At 53.1% G+C, this 17,060-nt stretch overlaps 1 protein-coding gene across 1 annotated transcript in view; it reads right to left on the bottom strand.

Annotated features, from left to right (window-relative positions):
* Positions 1-15,817: 15,817 nt before the first annotated feature.
* The window catches only part of LOC128948614 (serine/threonine-protein kinase pim-1-like), a gene marked incomplete at its 3' end in the record, with an annotated part of 33,421 nt that continues 32,178 nt past the window's right edge, over positions 15,818-17,060 (bottom strand). The window contains exons 4-5 of the mRNA XM_054293386.1: positions 16,573-16,939; positions 15,818-15,930 (exon numbers count right to left, since the gene is read on the bottom strand). Coding sequence (XP_054149361.1) covers positions 15,818-15,930; positions 16,573-16,939 — 480 coding nt within the window. The remainder of the gene's footprint in view (positions 15,931-16,572; positions 16,940-17,060) is intronic.

Genomic DNA, 17,060 nt, shown 5'->3' on the forward strand with positions numbered 1-17,060 from the left:
AGCACTGGTTTGCTTGGTCCCAGCTGGGTTACAGCAGGAAATCTGCCTGACATGAGCCTGTCTTGCAGGAGAGGAGTTCCTGCAGCCTTTGCTTTCTGACTGATAGGATTGTTCTCATGAAGGAGCAGGCTAGGAGTCGTTAAAACCAAAGATCACGGACAGAGACTCTCTAACTAATTAAAGTTAGACAGTGGGATGTTTATTAACACCAGCGGGCGGCACCAGAGCCGTCCCTAAAAGGCGTGCCCGCGTTGTCCAAGGTTCTTTGCCCTCTCTTTATTTCCCAAGATCTTACATAAAATACATCTGCACAACCCCAGCACCTCCCATCCCTGCTCTGTATTCAAATGAGGTCATTGGTCCTTCACTCCTGTGCAATTCTTCCCTTGAATTGGGTTGGTGGTCTCGAATTGGGTCAGTGGTCTTAAGGGATGAAGTCAGGAATGTCTTCATCAGGTCTCTGTGACCCTCTGGCACCATCCAAGGTCCCCTGCTTAGTGATTGATTGACATCAAGCCCAGGTGCTAACCATTGTTCTACTGGTTTCAAGATGTTCTTATAACAGTTCACTTCCTCCACTTCCCTCTAGAAAGAAGCTCCTAATGGTAAACAATAGAACAATCAGCTCCAGCTTAAGCATCTCATAATCATTAACCTATGGTCTGCCTATCTAACCTACATCCTGATCAATGGGAATTGCTTCTAACCCTCAGCTGAAATCTGAACTCTTTAAAATCATGCTTCAGCTATGCCCAGGGAGAAGGGGGCTGAATGAGCTGGGTAAGAACTGTAGGAGAGCTAGGCAGATGTCAGCAATCTGTGCTCTGCTTTAAACTGGGAAGCCAAGAGACAAAGGGCGTTTCCAGGCACCAGTGCAGAGAGCTGCTGGATCAGCCTTTGGCAGGGGCTGGAGGGGTCTGGCTGTGCCTTCAGAGGGAGCTGGCACAGTCAACACCTTATGATGGCAAAGCTCAGGTTTGGCTGGTCCTGGAGGTCCCCTTCCACCCATGCCCTCACTTGGGATGTTCCCAACCTATGTGGGTTGAGGAGAATTCACGGAAATGGCCTCAGGGTCAAGGAATGAAGTGCAGGGCCAGTCAGGACTAGGGAGCCCAAGGTTCTGGTGGGACTCTCAGCCATGTTTTCTGTTTTGTCTGCAGAAGGGAGCTGAAGGAGCCAGCTCAAAAGCTTGAGCAGGAGGAGGCAAAAGCCTTAGAGGAGGAAGAGAGGAGGAAGGAGGAAGAGAGGCAGAAGAAGGGAAAGAAGAGTGTCTCTGTTGGCAAGCAACCTCCAATACCAGCAAAGGGGAAAACCAAGACCCGAGAGAATAAGGAAACCAAAATCCCAAAAAAGGAAACCAAAATCCCAGAGAGGAAGGAAATCAAAATCCCAGAGAAGAAGGAAAGCAAAGCATCAGAAGGGAAGAAAATCAAAGCATCAGAGAAGAAGAACACCAAAGCATCAGAGAGGAAGGAAACCAAAATCTCAGAGAAGAAGGAAGACAAAGACCCAAAGAAGGCGGAACCCAAAGCTCCAAAGAAGGGAGAACCCAAAGCTGTCAAGAAGGGGGGAACTGAAATCCCAAAGGACTAAGCTAAGATGGAGAAGAACTCTTTATTCTTTATTCATACAACTCATTTTACACAGTTTAACAGACCTTGTGTGCACCTTTAGTTCGTTCAAAGATTTCTTATCAGTTAGTTGATTATTGGTTAATAAAATAGATTTTACTTGTGCATCAAATCTCTCTATTGTATTGTTTACCTCTTCACTGATTCTCATGGGACAAATTACTTGTTATTGCAGGTGCATTTGTTTTTCACCCTCAGAATAGAATGGTCACAAAGTCTCATTCTCAAAATAGCTTCACATGGGAACTTGTAATTGCTTAGTTGCACACAGAAGAGTTGATAGGCCAGCTATTGATATGGCTGAACAAGGCTTCATTTCAAAAGGCTTTTCTTTTATCATTATTCTACCTGTCTAGGACATCTCCCGTGGTGTCCTTGGACCCACATTGTCACAACTGACCCACGTTCCATGAGGTTCTCCGGTGTCACCATGGTCACTGTCAGAGGCTGGATGAGATCAATGTCCTGAGACACCCTGGGATGAGCTGTCAATCAGTCACACAGTGGGTACAGTGCTAACCCAGCCCTGATTGCCTGTGTGATCAGAAATCCCACCTGGGGGAGGCTCACAAAGGCCCGGGGGCTTAAAAACAGAGCACAAGGTGAGCCCCTGGTATGGACTCTGCCTTCTCCTGGAGTTTGTGTCGCACCCACACTGGAACCCTAGGAGCTGTTAGTCATATGTGTGTCTTTCTAAAGAGCTTCTGTCTTTCGGTCTCTCTCTCTTTCTTCTCCTTCTAATGCTCTTTATATGGAACATTTTTGGATACCCTAACAGCTTGCGTGTTTTAATGTTTCCAGGATAAATGGGCTAAGTTAATGAAGTTACTGCTATGATAAGTGTTTTATGTGTAATTTGATGTTGCGTTAAATCCTCTTCCAAAGTTCTTGATTTTTTGCACTTTGCCAGTAGAATTTTGTGTCATTTTGACCTCTTACGAATATCTGCTTGGTGTTTTTCCTGTGCACCAAACTCGAGTAAAGGTGGCAGATGAATTGGTGAATTGGCACGCAAACCCCGAACGGAGCTCCGGGCGCGTGGAGGATCGGGGCAGTGTGAGTCGCACACAATCCCTGGAGTGCGGAGACACGGGTCCCTACCAGGGTTTGGGGTGCCCCGAGTACAGCAGCAGCACTGAGTAGAGCCAAGAGGGCCCCAGTGCCCAGGGTGGGATGGCAGTGCTGGGGGTTCAGTGTGCCGCGGTTCAGGTAGAAACCATAAACCCACTGGAGGGCCCTTGGGGTCACAGGGCAGGGAAGGGCTGTGCTTACAGGGCAGGGCAAGGCTGGACCTGCCCCTTCCTCCCCCACATACACAAAATGTTTAGAGCAGACGATCTCCTCCAGTCTGTCACAACAGGCAGTGTTGGAGGTGAAATCCCAATTGTGGCCATGGGCACCTGGCTGAGAAGGACAGTTCTTTTCCATGGGAAGGAAAGCACAGAGCCTCAAGGTTTGGAAGGCAAGTGAGAGCCTCAGCAGGCCAAGGCCAGCTAGACTTGTCAGTAATTGCAGAGTTTGGATTTAGGGAATTTTGGAGGTGGAAACCCAATCTCAGCCATGGGCACCTGGAGAAGCAGGACAGTTCTTTCCTTAGGAAGGAGAGCATGGAGCCTTTCCCAATGTTTTGGGGACAGATGAGAGGTGACCCTTGTGAAACCACTGCCTGCCAGACTTGTCCTGGCAATATTCCTATTGGAAGAATCCCTGGATATAAGGACCTTTGGAGGTGAAATCCCAATTCTGGCCATGGGCGCCTGGAGCAGAAGGACAGTTCTTTTCCATTGGGAAGGAAAGCACAGAGCCTCAGTGTTTCAGCAGCAGATGAGAAGTGACCCTCAACATGCAAAGGTCACTTGGACCAGTCAGGCAGTCTATGGGAGGCCAAAGCAGCCAGACTTGTTCTGTTTTCCCTTTGTTTTGTGGGGCTCCATATTGTCACAATGGTTCCTTGGATCCATGGGGCCCCGCAGTGTCATAATGGTGACTTGATTCCATGGGTTCCAGCAGTGTCACACTGGCCCCTAGGTTCCATTGGGTCCCACAATGTCACAGTGGCCCCCAGGTGTCATAAGGTCCTGCAGTGTCACAATGGTCCCAAGGATTCCATGAGCCCTTGCAGTGTCACAATGGTCTCTGTGGCTCCCCAGGCCCCACAATGTCACAGGACTCCTCTGTTCCATGAGGTCTGGAATGTCACCATGGACCTTTGGACCCTGGGGTTTTGCTGTGTCACAATGGTCTCCTTTGGCTCCACAGTGTCACTATGGACCACTGATGACAGGAGGCCACTCTGTGTCACCCTAGAGCTTTGGTTCCATGCAGCCCTGCAGTGTCACAATGGTCTCCTTTGGTTGCCCAGTGTCACAATGGACCACTGATGACATGAGACCATGCAGTGTCACAATGGACCTTTGGTTCCATGCAGCCCTGCAGTGTCACAAAGGCGTCTTGGTTTCACGCGGCCCCACAATATCACAATGCTCCTCCCAGGGTCACAATGGTCTCACTGGTTCCATGAGGCTTCACAGTCTCACAATGCTTTGCTTATTCCATGGGGCCTCATAGTGTCACAATGGTCTCCATGAGTCCCCTGAGTGTCACAATGGTCTCTGTGATTCCATGGGCCCCTCAGTGTCACAATAGCCCTTTGGTTCCATGAGGCTGTAAAGTGTCTTAATTGTCTTTTCATGGTTCCACGAGGCCTTGCAATGTCACAGTGAACCTTTGGTTCCATGGAGTCCCACAGTGTCACAATGGCTGCCTGGTTCCATGACACCACAAAGTGTCATAATGGTCTCCATGGTTCCATGAGGCCCGGTGGTGTCACAATGGACCCTTGGCCCGATGCGGCCTCTCAATGTCATGATGATCCCTACATTCCATGGAGTCACACAGCGTCAGTACAGTCCCCTTGGTTCCATGAGGCCCAGCAATGTCAAAGTGGTCTCCATGACACCATGAGGCCTCACATTGCCAAAATGGTCCCTTGGTCTCACAGGGCCTCACAGTGTCACAATGGTCCCTTGGTCTCACAGGGCCCCACAGTGTCACAATGGTCCCTTGGTCTCACAGGGCCCCACAGTGTCACAATGGTCCCTTGGTTCCATGGCCCTGTGCTGCTGCATTCCCCCCTCCCCTTCTCAGGCCGCCCTGCCAGCTGAGAAATGCTCCTTGGGCCTCGGCCTTGGCCAACAGCCCCTGGGCTCAGCTCCTCTGCAGCTCATCACAAACACTGCTCCAGCCACTGCTGCTGCCCAACCAGCTCCTGGTTTCTGTAGGAGCAGCCCTGGGAACTGTTTTTGTTCCCTCCGTGGCACAACATCCCTGTTCTCACACTGCCAAAGAAAGCTGTTGATTCCAAGTGCGGCCAGAATGAACCATTGCTGGGACTGAAGCCCCTCTCTTGGGGCCCTGCAAACAGCGCTCCAAAAGGAGCCCTTGGAGGTCTCCTGGGCCAGCGACTCCCTCTGAGTGAGGCCTCTCCCAGCCGGGAACTCTCCCGTTTGCTGCACTCGGGGATCCTGAACAACGACAGAGCCTGGGCTGTTCCCCCAACTCCTCCAGGCTCAACCCTTTGCCCACTGGGGAGATGCCAAAGGATCCACAGTGAGCATTTCCTGCCCTCAGGGGAATTGCTCACAGGTGCCTTGCACTGACTCTTGGTGTCTGTGTGCACACACGAGTGCCTGTGCTGGGGAAATGTGGCAGAAATGCTGCTCTCTGAGGGGTTGTTGTGCCTTGGATAGCTGAGTCAGTCAGGCCTGTAGGGAAGGTTAAATCACGAGGCCTAAGTTAAATTAAATGCTGCTGAGAGTTTTTCTTTTGCTAAGTGGTTACCTTTAATATAAATTTTATGTTAAGTTCAATATTGTTAAATGTTATACCTCTGTTAAATTGCGAAGTCATAGGTTTAAGTTAGGTTACATGCTGTTACGCTCTGCTCTTTTGCTAAATTGTGAAGTTGAAAGTTTCAGTTAAGGTTAATGTATAAGTAATGTCCGGTTAAGTTTGAGCTCTGTTAAGCTTTCAGGCCGTGTTCCTTTTATCCTTGCCCTTGCTGTCCTTGTGTCACACACACACACACAGAGGGACAGTTCTCAGTTAATTTCTGATTTGATTGCCTGGGTTCTGTTTGGTTTTGTTGTTGCTTTGTTTCCCTGGTGTGCCTGAAGAGTCCAGTCAGGAGCAGAGTGACTCTTGCCAAGGAAGTTTGTGCTGCTGTTGGTTAATATTAAATCTGGTTTTTGCTGCTCCCTTGCTGGGGATTTTTTCAGCGCTCTCAAGCCCTCATTCGTAACAGGGTGAAGGAGCTCTGGCCCAGGCTCTGGCTCTGGGGGACACAGGGACCCTGCCGGGAGGTCCCTGTCCCCCTGTGCCACCCCCAGGGCTCCGACCCCCATCCCCGTGTCAGGCTCTGGGGTCGATCTCGTGGAACATCCTCTGGGGGACGCTGCGGGGCCAGGGGTGGGGGGACCCGGGAGGACAGGGGACCCCGCTGTGCACGAGCAGGGTTGGACTGCTCTGGGGGGAGCTGTGAGGGGGGCCGGGGCAGAGTGACCTTCCCAGTGACCTCACACAGCTCCCGTGATGTCACACAGCCCCCGTGATGTCACACTGCCCCTGTGATGTCACAGAGCCCCTGTTATGTCACACAGCCTTCTCTGTGATGTGACACTGCCCCTTTGATGTCACAGAGCCAACTCGATGTCACCTTGTGATGTCATACAGCAGTGCTGTGATGCCACAGAAGACTGATGTCACAAAGTCACCCTCTGATGTCACAATCTGTTCTGTGATGTCACAGCCTGCTCTATGATGTTCCACAGCCACCAGGTGATGTCACAACCAACTCTCTGATGCCACAGAGCCACCCTCTATGATGGCAGACTGTGTTCTATGGCCTCAGACCCTACTCTGTGATGTCACAGCCAGTTCTGGGATGTCACAGAACCTTCAAGAACCCTCAAGAACTCAGTTCTATTGAAACACTGAAGTTTCTTGTACTTTGAAGAGATCCCTGTAAGGGACACGACAGGGAAAGTGTCCCCAGGCCTCAGGCAGAGCAGAGAACTGCAGGCACTGATGGCAGCTGCGGACAAAGAGAAGCCAAGTCTTGGTGCCCTGGGGCACAGCAGCAGGGTCTGTGTCACCAAGGGCTGGGAGGAGACACCTTGTCCTGAGGCCCTGGGGCCTCCTGGCACAGCCCCAGCCAGGCTGGGCACTGTCACCCCCTTGTCCTGTCCTCAGCATCTCCCTCTAGCCCACATCCCAGTGGCCTCAAGGATCTGCTGGAAGGAGTCCCTGGGGAGCCTTGCTCAGCAATGGCCCTGGGGGCTCCTGAATGCTCCCTGCAGGGACTTCAGGTTTTTCAAAGGACTTGGAGTTTTGCTTTTGCTTTGGAGTCTCTGAGAGCTTTGTGCAGTCATGGCCTCCAATTATGTGTTGTAGTTAGTTCTTAGAGAGGCTTTGTCAGTAACACCACTCAGTGGGGCTCATTAATGCTTCAAGGTACTTCAGTTCTTTTAAGGTACTTGGTGTTTCCCTTTGGATAGACTCTGGGAGATATTTGTCCAATCATGGCCCCAATTATCTGCGTTAATTAGTCCCTGGAGAGCTTTGTACTGACACTCAGTGGGGCTCATTAATGCTTTGAGACACTCAAGGTGCTGAAGGTGCTTTGGATTTTCCTTTCCACACTGAGTGTCTGAGAGGTTTTTGTGCCATCCTGGCCACCAATTCTCTCCTGCAAGGAGTGCATGAGGAGCCTGTGTTGGAGAGGGACCTCAGCGGGAGCCATGAATGCCTGGAGAAACTTGGGGTGTTTCCTCTGCCTTTGACTCCTGGCAAGGTTTGTGCAATCTCCTCCCAGGCCCTGATGTTCAAGGGCTCAGCTCCAAATGCACAGTGAGCCTCATGAGGATCAAGCAAGTCCTGACAAACCCTGGCTCTGCCTTGATTTCCCTCTGCTCCAGTGCAGTTCATTAGGACGGTTTCCTTTGACAGTTATGGAGAAATAGTTCAAAGAGCTTCCAGGAAATATGTAGTCCTATTTTAAAGGGTGTCTTTTATTGCTGTTCCTATTACACAAGAGGTGATTGCAGCATTCAGTGACTGATATTGATCCAGGGACTCTCCTAAGGAGCCCTGGCCTGCTCAGAGAAGCTGTGCCTTGAGCTCTGAGCCAGTGTAGACAACCTTGCTCCACATTCCCCAAGCCCATTGTGTCTCTCCTCACTCACCTGGAACCTGCTTTGCTTGAAGAACTGGCTGCACACAGCCAAAGAGGGATTTTCCTTCTTTGATTTTTGAAGCAATCTAAAACTCCTGAGTTTCCCCATTGCAAACAGACATCCTCCTCAAGTGTGTGCCAAGCCCAAGCTGCCACCAGGAGCACTCCAGACCTGCCCTGGGCCAGCTGTGAGGGTGGATCACCATCCCAACATGCAGTGGTGCCATTGCAAGGGACTGTTGCCATGGACACTGCAATGACCCCACTGCTGGGTTTGGGTGCCATGGCAACCCCCATCAGTTCAGGTTTCCTTGGAAACCAGCCCAAGGAGCCATTTCTGCAGCCAGGTTCCATGGCCACTTGCCTGCAGAGCTGTTGCTGTCCTCAGCGGCCATGGCAACCCTGGGACAAAGCAGTGCCAGAGCTGTTCCAGGTACAATTGCAGTGACACTCGTTGGTGCCACCAGATGCCATGGCAATGGCCACTGGGACCCATTCCTTGGTTTGGTGCCATGGCAACCAATGCCCGCAGCCCTTGTGATGGTTGGTGGCCATGGAAAGCTGCCCTGGGCCCTTGCTCAGGGCTGGTGTCAGTGCCCAGAGCCAGAGGGGATCCCTTGCTGGGGGCTGTGCCATGGCCACCTGTCCTGTGCCACGCTGGCCGCTCAGGCACCGGGAACCAGCAGCCAACGGCACTGCCAGGGCCAAAGGCCAGGTCAGCCAGACAGAAAGGGGCAGGGCTGGGCACTGTTTCCATGGCAACCGGCACTGCAGGGACACCTGGGTCACCTGGCCTGGCAGTTGCCATGGAAACCCCTGGCAGGGACTGAGGGCACAGCCCCTGGCACTGAGACACTGCTGGGCCGGGTGCTGAGCACAGGGCTGAGCACGCAGAGATGGTTTTGTTCTTGCTGAGCTGCAGCACAGACAAGGCCTGTCCTGCCCCTTGTCCAGCCACGCTGGGGAGGGGCTGGGGCTGCGGGGGAGCTGGGCAGGGGACACAGCCAGGACAGGGGACCCCAACTGACCCCGGGCATAGCCCAGACCAGAGCACATCATGCTCAGGGTATGAAGGGGGGAACAGGGAGGAAGGGGGGAATTTTGGAGGGAGGGCTTTTGCCTTCCCAGGGAACACTTAGGCAACAGGGGGCCCTGTTTCTCCAGTGGGCAGGGTCACTACCAAAGACACAGACACCAACTGAAGGAATTGTGTCATTTATATCATGCACAGCTGCAAAGATTTACAAAAGGATAAGCTCAGCAAAGCACATCATCATTAGCAATGAATTACAAAAGAAGCTCAGCAATCCATCATAACCCATCATTACATTTTGATGACCAATCCCTTGGTGAAACACCAGAGGTGTTTGTGGCAGACAAAGATTCTGGCTGACTATCAAGGTACACCTTACAGACATCAGCAGTACTTTAGTGACACCGTTCTTCATTCTTTTTTCTCAATCTCATTCCAATTAGGAACAAGAATTCTGTTTTGCATGGAGCTGGCACCTTTTTAATTCCAGAATAATGCCCCCAGGCCCTTTGCTGTTCAGCTTTACCATGCTGTCTGTGGCTAACAAGGCTTGGGGGGCCCTTTCCCCTCTGGCTGGAAGGGGCCGGGTCCCAGTCCCTGAGGGGCACCCAGGCTCCTGGATGGAATTGCTGTGCAAGTCCCTCAGTGTCACAGCAGCCTTCACATGGAGCCCTGTGGATCAGAAAATTTTCCAAAGGGGCCCTTGGGGCATACAGGGAGATCTGGTCTGGCAGGATGTGTAAAACCATATCCTGTCAGATCTCCTTGTTCTCACACAGAATCCTTGGATGCAGGGACACATTCCCATTGTTCCTGCCCAGGTTTCAGGACTCAGAGTTGTCTTTCCCAGGAGCTGCTCCTTCAGCTGCCTTGGGAGGGCCTTTTGGCCTCGGGACCCACACTCTGGCTCCATTATTAGGACTGCTGCACCCAAACCCTTTATTTGCACAAACAGTGGTGATTGGAGGTGGATCTCCTTTTTTCACAATCATTCCTAAAAATGCAGTCTCAATAATTGTACTACCCTGTCACAGGGTTGACTAATCCAATCCTGGTCACTATTGTTTACAGAATTACTGTAATTTCTCCTTGATATTCTGCATCATTTCCTCCTGCCATGACAGGAACACTTTGCAAGGCCAAGCTCCAAGGGAGCAGTTACCAAAGCAAAGTGTCCTGGAGGAATCTGAATTCCTGTTTCAGAATTGATAGCTGTCATTGGCTTTGAATTTCTCCTAATGAATTCCAGTGCATGAAGGCCCAGCCCTGCAGCCTCTGGGCTGGCCCTGCCAGGGGCCATCACAGCCAGAACAATTTCCCAGGCAGCCCAAGTCTCACTGCCCATGGTTGGATTTGCAAATTGGGGGCAGCCGTGCACAGCCAGGGGGTTCCATTTCCCCAGTGGGCCATTGTGAAGGGCATGGAGCACATCTGGGAGATGGGTTCTCCATGGACAAAGGTTCCCATCTCCTTATTTTTCCAACTGCTCTTTTAACAACCCCTTCACCCGCGCACCCAATCCTGCAGCTTGTGCATAATCTGGTACATGAAAAACCCTGCAGGCAAAATCACTGTATTTTTCACAGGAACAGACAAAGCACCCTGCACCACAGTATCAGCAACCCCTGCAAAAATAGCCAATTTTCTCCCTTTCTCCCTTTTTCATTGTATACAATCTCAAAAAGTTGACCACTGACATTAGGGTCCTGGCCAGTCCTGTTCTGTAGGGTATTTAGTGTTACATCCCTGAGCAGCCAAAGCTACCAAATTAGTATTGTCAGCACTATTTCACATTATTATATAATTTCATAGATGGATAGTGATATAGAAATATAGATAGATACAGACATAAATAAATTTATCTAAATAGATATATTGAGGTCTTATTATACTATAAATACATATATAATTATTATGTATATAGATATTTCACTTGCACAAATGCATATCAGTTCAAGATTAAAACCTTCTTCTCTTGCTCCATGTGGGAGCATTCCAACAATCATTGTTCCTTCTGAAGGTGCTGTTTCCTATGTACTCTCAACAAATTCATCTTTGTCTGCCCAAACCCACACGGTCTTTTCCTTTTCCATGTGCAATTTTTGGATGCATTTGAAGACATCCAGGGGTGCAGCTTCTTTTACCCAACTGCCCCACTGCTCCCACAGGGCTCCAACCTCAGCCCACTCCAGAGCCAGGGAACTCCAGGAAAGGGCTTCCCAGCTGGGAATTTCTGATGGCACTGATTCCTCACATTTACCCTGAACAAGAGACATTTTGTTGGCATCTGGCCAGACTGTGCCAGTTTTGTTTTGCCAGTGGGCAGGGTCAGCACCAAAGCCACAGACTCCAGCTGAAGGAATCAGTGTCATTTCCTGCAGTTCAGAGCAGCAAAGAATCGCAACAGGAGCAGCTCAGCAATGCACCCAACCATCCCCACCAAAGATTGCAGCAGTGATTAAGAAAGATCCAGCAGCATTTACCCTCAACCTTTACCATCCCCCAGACCCACACAGCAGCTGGGGAAGCTGTCACAGCCAAGGGCTGCAGAGCCACTCCTGGGCACTGGGCATTCCTGCAGGTGCCTCCAGCCCCAGGTGAGGCTCCAACCCCGCTGGGAGAGGGCCCAGCTCTGACAGTGCTGACTGAACAAACTGACAGCACTGCTAGTGTGGCAACATCTGCTTTCATCCTCCTCTTGGGTTCCTCCCAAAGCCTGGCCAGGGCTCAAGGAGGAACCAAGGGAGCTGACTTTGACCATACAGCCCCAAACAAGGCCAGATGTCAGATTTCATGGCCTTGTCTGGCTTCTAAATACACAAAGGTCAATCCGTGTTTCCCTAATGAGTGGCTACATCTATCTCAGTGCTAATGACCATGCATATTTCATCAGGGAGCAGATACAAAGATAACCTTTGCTTGGAAGGTTCATCCAGGGGCCATCTTTGGCTCAGGGCCTGCTGTTCAGGCCTCACTCAGGGCTGGTGTCCAGACCTTGGCACTTCAGGGACGTGGTTTAGTGCTGGGCTTGGCACTGCTGGCTGAGTGGCTGCACTGGGTGAGCTCAGAGGGCTTTTCCAACAGAAAGGATTCTGTGGTTCCATGCTAATATCCACTGCATTCAGCTGGGGCTATTTTAGCAGCATTACTTTGCTCAGAAAGTCTCCTCTTGCCCAGCTCTTGTGGCCTGAGGCTTCAGCTCCTTCAGCTCCTGGTGCTGAGGTGCTCATGCTGAACGAGACGAATCGGAGAGAAGAGCACAGTCCATGCAATTCCTTCTGGGACACGGAGAGGGGAGGCTGTGCAAACAGGAGCATTGTTTGCTGTGGCCTCCTCTCTGCCCTTCACGTCTTTCAGCGCTTTGAACCAGCCAAGAGCTTTCTCCAAGAGTGCAATGGAGCAGCTGTTCCTGCTCCCAGGCCTGGCTCTCTCCAGTCTCTGCCCTTGCCTGGTTCTGTCCCTCGTGCTGTGCCCTCTGTTTCCCCAGGGCTCGCTGGCTGCTGCCCAGGACTGTGGCACTGGCACAGATCCAGTGCTCCAGAGCCTCCTTTCTGTGCCCTTGGAGCTGCCTGGGCACAGCAGCCTTTTCCATCTGGAAGCTCCCCATGGACAGGGAGTGCCCAGCTCTGTTCCTTGCACAGCCTCCAGGAGCCCAGGGCTGCCATCTCCAGTCCCTGCTGGCACTGGGGGCTCCCAGGTGCCTCAGGCTGCTGTGACACCGCTGCACACGGGAGGGAAGAGGGGCAGGGGCTGTGCTCAAAGTCAGCTCCATGTGCTGCTGTGGCTGCTGCTGCTGCTGCTACTGCTGCTGCTGCTGCTGCTGCTGCCGTGGGGTCATTTGTGCAGCCCTGGCCCAGAGTCAGGGATCAGATCCTGCCAGTCTCTTCCAGCCCTGGCTGCTCAGAGTTTGGGCCTTGGAGCCTCAGGTGGCCAAAGGCAGCTGCTGCTGGTCCCTCTGTGTGCCCGTGTTCAGCAGTGCTGCTCCATCAGTCTGTGCCCAGCAACGGGGAAAAGCCTCAGCCCTGCAGGGCCAGGAGCTGCCGGGCTCTGCCAGAGCAGCTCAGCCAGCAGGAAGGGAGCTGCTCCACACAGGAACCAGGAGCAAAGGACATTTCTTCTGTAGGACATGTTTTCTATTTAGAAGGAAAAAAAGGAAAAAGGAAAAAACTAGGTAAATTGTAAAAGATAAGAATAAAATCCAAGTGTTAGTGAAAAAACATAACACAATGTTAGTGAAAAAAACAAAACATAAAGGCAAAGACACATTCTTTGCATTAAGAGGTAAATGATCTTTTTCAAAAGAGAACTCAGTTCTTTACATTGTAAATGTGCTGATGGCATGGATCCATCTTACTGACCTCAGCAGCCTCTTAAAAGATTTTGGGCTTTGTTCCCAACACTGGTATTTGAAATTGTGCTCGAAGCAAGAGGAAATTGCTTTGTGCCCTTCCAGCTCCAAGCAGGACTGGGAATGGAAACTCTGTCAAACCCCAAATCCTTTAGAAGATCACCTTCCTTCTCACCCTGCAAATGAGCTGCACATTCCTGTTGTAACTGCCAGGAGTTTCTTAGAGACACGAACTCCCACTGACAGCTTTTTGCTCTGGTTTGGCAGTGCAGAAGGGCAATTCTCCATCCATCAGCTCCAGACTGCAGTACCTCAGGAACACGGCCCACTCGCCAGCTTTGGCCCACTCGTGGCACTTCTAGAGGAGGAAGAAAGTGCAATTGCACAATTCCAGCCAATCAAGAAGGAAGAACGGGACACACAAAACACCCTGTATAGATCCAGGCATTCAGCTGGGACTGTGGAGAATTTGGGTCCTTGCCAGTTGCATGTGTGTCCCCAGCTGCAATCTCTGGGCCTGCAGCAGAGTCTCACTCACCTGCCAAAGCAGAAAGCTCAGGCACTGTGCTCGCAATGGGCTCGTCTGATGCAGAGCTGTCAGAGCAATGTGAGGGCAGAGCCAGCCCAGCTGGGCCCAGGGCTGAGCCCAGAAGAGCCCTGGCAGAGCCCAGAGCAGCCTCAGCACCCGCAGAGCCCGGCTGCAAGGAGAGAAAGCAGAAAGTGCCCATCAGCTGAGGGCTCCTGTGCCCTTGTGCCAAGGCCTGCGGTGCCCAGGCCATGCTGGCTGCACCCAGAGCTGTGCCCAGAGCTGCCCATCCCTGCTGCCAAAGGCACAGAGCAGGAGGGCAGCACATGTGCCCAGCCTGCAGCCAGCCACGGCACTTCCAGCCCTCAGCAGCTGCCCGGAGCAGGATGCTCCTGTGCTCGCTGCCATCTCCCAAAAGCTCTGATCCCACCCTGCCAAGCACACAGGGAACCCACCTCACACCACCCATGGCTGGAAGAAAAGCTGCTCCCAAACCACGGCCTCAGCCTTCTCCAAGGGCACGGCCCATCCACACCACAGCTGCTCCCAAGCACTTCCCCATCCACACTGGACCACCTGGAACGCTTCCTCTGGAATAACAAACAACACATTATTGAAAAGAGTTTAGAGACAAAATGGGAAAACAAGAAAATTGGTAAAAAGTCTTATCTCTGTCAGGGTCTTGAGGAAGGCCCAACCCCTGCATGCCAGGGAAAAACCCAGCCATGGCTGTGGGAAACCCACACTTTCTCTCTTCCCCTCTGCACTGCCCCCCAAAATCACGGTGACCCCAAAGCAAACAAGGGCAGTGGAGCAGCCCAAGCCCTTCCTTGCCTGCACAGCAAAGCAGCTCTGCACAGGTTCTGGAGTCCCACCTCTGCTCCCACCATGGGGCTTTGTTTGTGTCGGGCTGGCTGCCCCAGCCCCAGCCCCAGCCCGGGGCACGGTGGGTGCTGGGGGCTGTTGGCAAGGCCAGGAGCCCAATCCCATTTCGTACCCACCCCAGCCCATGCCCCACCCTGCCAAAAGCAGCTGGGCAGCCACTGAAGAATGAGTTGCATCTGCCCCAGCAAAGGGGGAGCCTTTGGTTCCCCGCCACGCTGGGTTATGCCCAGATCTGGCAGAATTTCCCGGGTGGGACTCATCTGCAAATTCCCTGTGGAGTTTGGCTTTGAAGAAGGTGCCAGAATTAAAGTGCACCACCTTCAGCCTCCAGTGGCCAGGCTGAGGAAGAGCTTGTCATCCTTGATGTCACCCTCGCTGTCTCCAGCAGCAGCAGCAGCAGCAGCAGCAGCAGCAGCAGCAGCAGCATCCCCACCCGGTACAGCTTCTCCAGGGGCTCCTTCTCCTTCCCTGGGGGCAGACCAGCCTCTCAGGGCTCTGCCCAGGGCCCCAGCTGTCAGGGAACCAGGACAAGCAAAACCAGCTGGGATGGCGGCCACCAGTGCTGGGCAGAGCAGCTCAGCTCCAGCACAAGGGCTGTGTGTTCCCATTCCATGACCCCGGTGCAGTGACACAGGCAGCACAAAAAGCTCTGGGTTCCTTTGCTTCTCATTGCCAAGGCATATGTGGAGCAGGAACTTACCAGGGCCCTGGATCAAAGTGTGCCTGTGGCTCTCTCCCTTCTTTTATGGCAGAGGAATATCCCACATCCAAGGATCACAGAACAGGTCTTCCAGTGTGGGTCTGTCCAAGGAGTTCACGGATAAACACCACCTGATCAGGTCTTTGCACTCTGGGAAGAGAAAGCAGAAACTGCCGGTCAGCCAGAGAAGGCTCCTGTCTGCTTTGCCCCCCTATTCCCACGCCCAGGCCATGCTGGATGTGCTCAGAGCTGGGCCTAAACTTTCCCATCAATTCCCTGTTTTGGAGGAGAGCAGGACATGTGCCACCTCCTCAGCAGCTGCCAGAGCGGGATGCCCACTAGCCCGCTGCTGGCTCCCAGCACTGGGATTCCCCCCATGCCCAGAGAAGAGGATCCACCTTGAGAGAGCCCTTGTGGCAGCGGGAGCTGGCCCCAGCTGAGGTTCTGGCCCCTTCTGAAAGGGTGCTCCCCGCAGACCATCTGGTGCAGTAGGATGCCCAGGGACCAGACTGTTGCTGCCTCGCCATGGTACCAGCCAAAGTCATTCCATTCCGGGGGGCTGTAGGACAGTGTTCCTATGGAATACAGATGGAGTTCATCAGGGGGATGCTGCTGCTCCCAGAGCCTGGCCCCAGCATCCCTGGGTGTGCGGGGGCTGCATCAGGGGCACACAGCGTGACCACTGCCCTCTCGCCAGCATCTGGGACTTGTGCACAAAGTTAGGGTTGGAAAAGAAGCCTCTGGTGTTGGAAGAGGGCAGCCCTGGCTAGGCCCGACCATGACATGCAAAGGAAAAACCCACTCCATGCTGGGGAAAAAACATGCCCTTATCCTCCCTGCCTGCATTTCCCCAAAAATAATATGAAGCCAAGGGAAACAGGGCGAGTGAAGCAGCCCAAGCCCTTCCTGTCATCTGCATACCAAAGTGGCTGGGGCAAAGGTTCCGCCCTCCCTCTCTGCTACCCCAACCCACGGGGCTTTTGGTTGGGCTGGCTGCCCCGGCCCAGCCCTAGTCCTGGGCAGAGTGGCTGGCAAAGGCTGCCAGCAGGGCTGGAAGATGGCTGCCCACCCAGCCCTGCTCTAAAGCAACCCAGCTGAAGATTCAGTGTCCTGACTGGCAGCAAAAGGGAGAATCCCCGCTGCCACAGCCAGCTTGGGCTGGGAGATGTTGGGCCATGAGATGTCAGCAGCGAGAGCACAGCCCTCTGCAGGCTCACCTGCAAAGTGAGTGTAGACTGTGTCCTGCAGGTAGGTGCCACAGCCAAAGTCAATGAGTTTGGCCTGCCCGGTGTCCAGGTCAACCAGGATGTTCTCTGGTTTGATGTCGCGGTGCAGGACCCCGCAGCTGGTGCAGTGCCGCACGGCCTCCAGCACCTGGCGGAACAGCTCCCGTGCCACCTCCTCAGGCAGGAACCGCCGTGCCCGAATGAAATGATGCAGGTCCTGACACTGCTCTGGCCGCTCCAGCACCATCACGATGCAGTTGGGGAGCTCGAGCCACTCCAGCAGCTGGACCACACCGGGGAAGCCAGTGGACACCCTGGCCAGCAGAACAATCTCCAGCGGGGCACTGGTGCCGTCGGGCTGCGGGAGGAGCACGATGCCGTCAGTGGGGCCGGTGCCGTGCCAGGCCTGGGGAAGCCCTCAGCCAGGCCGGGATGCTCTGCGCCCTGCGCTGGCCCCACGCCCGCTCTCTCTCGGGGCG

Source organism: Melozone crissalis, unplaced genomic scaffold (genome assembly GCF_028551555.1).
Source record: "Melozone crissalis strain CALT ecotype California unplaced genomic scaffold, PUWL_Pcris_2 ptg000139l_1, whole genome shotgun sequence".
NCBI lineage: Eukaryota > Metazoa > Chordata > Aves > Passeriformes > Passerellidae > Melozone > Melozone crissalis.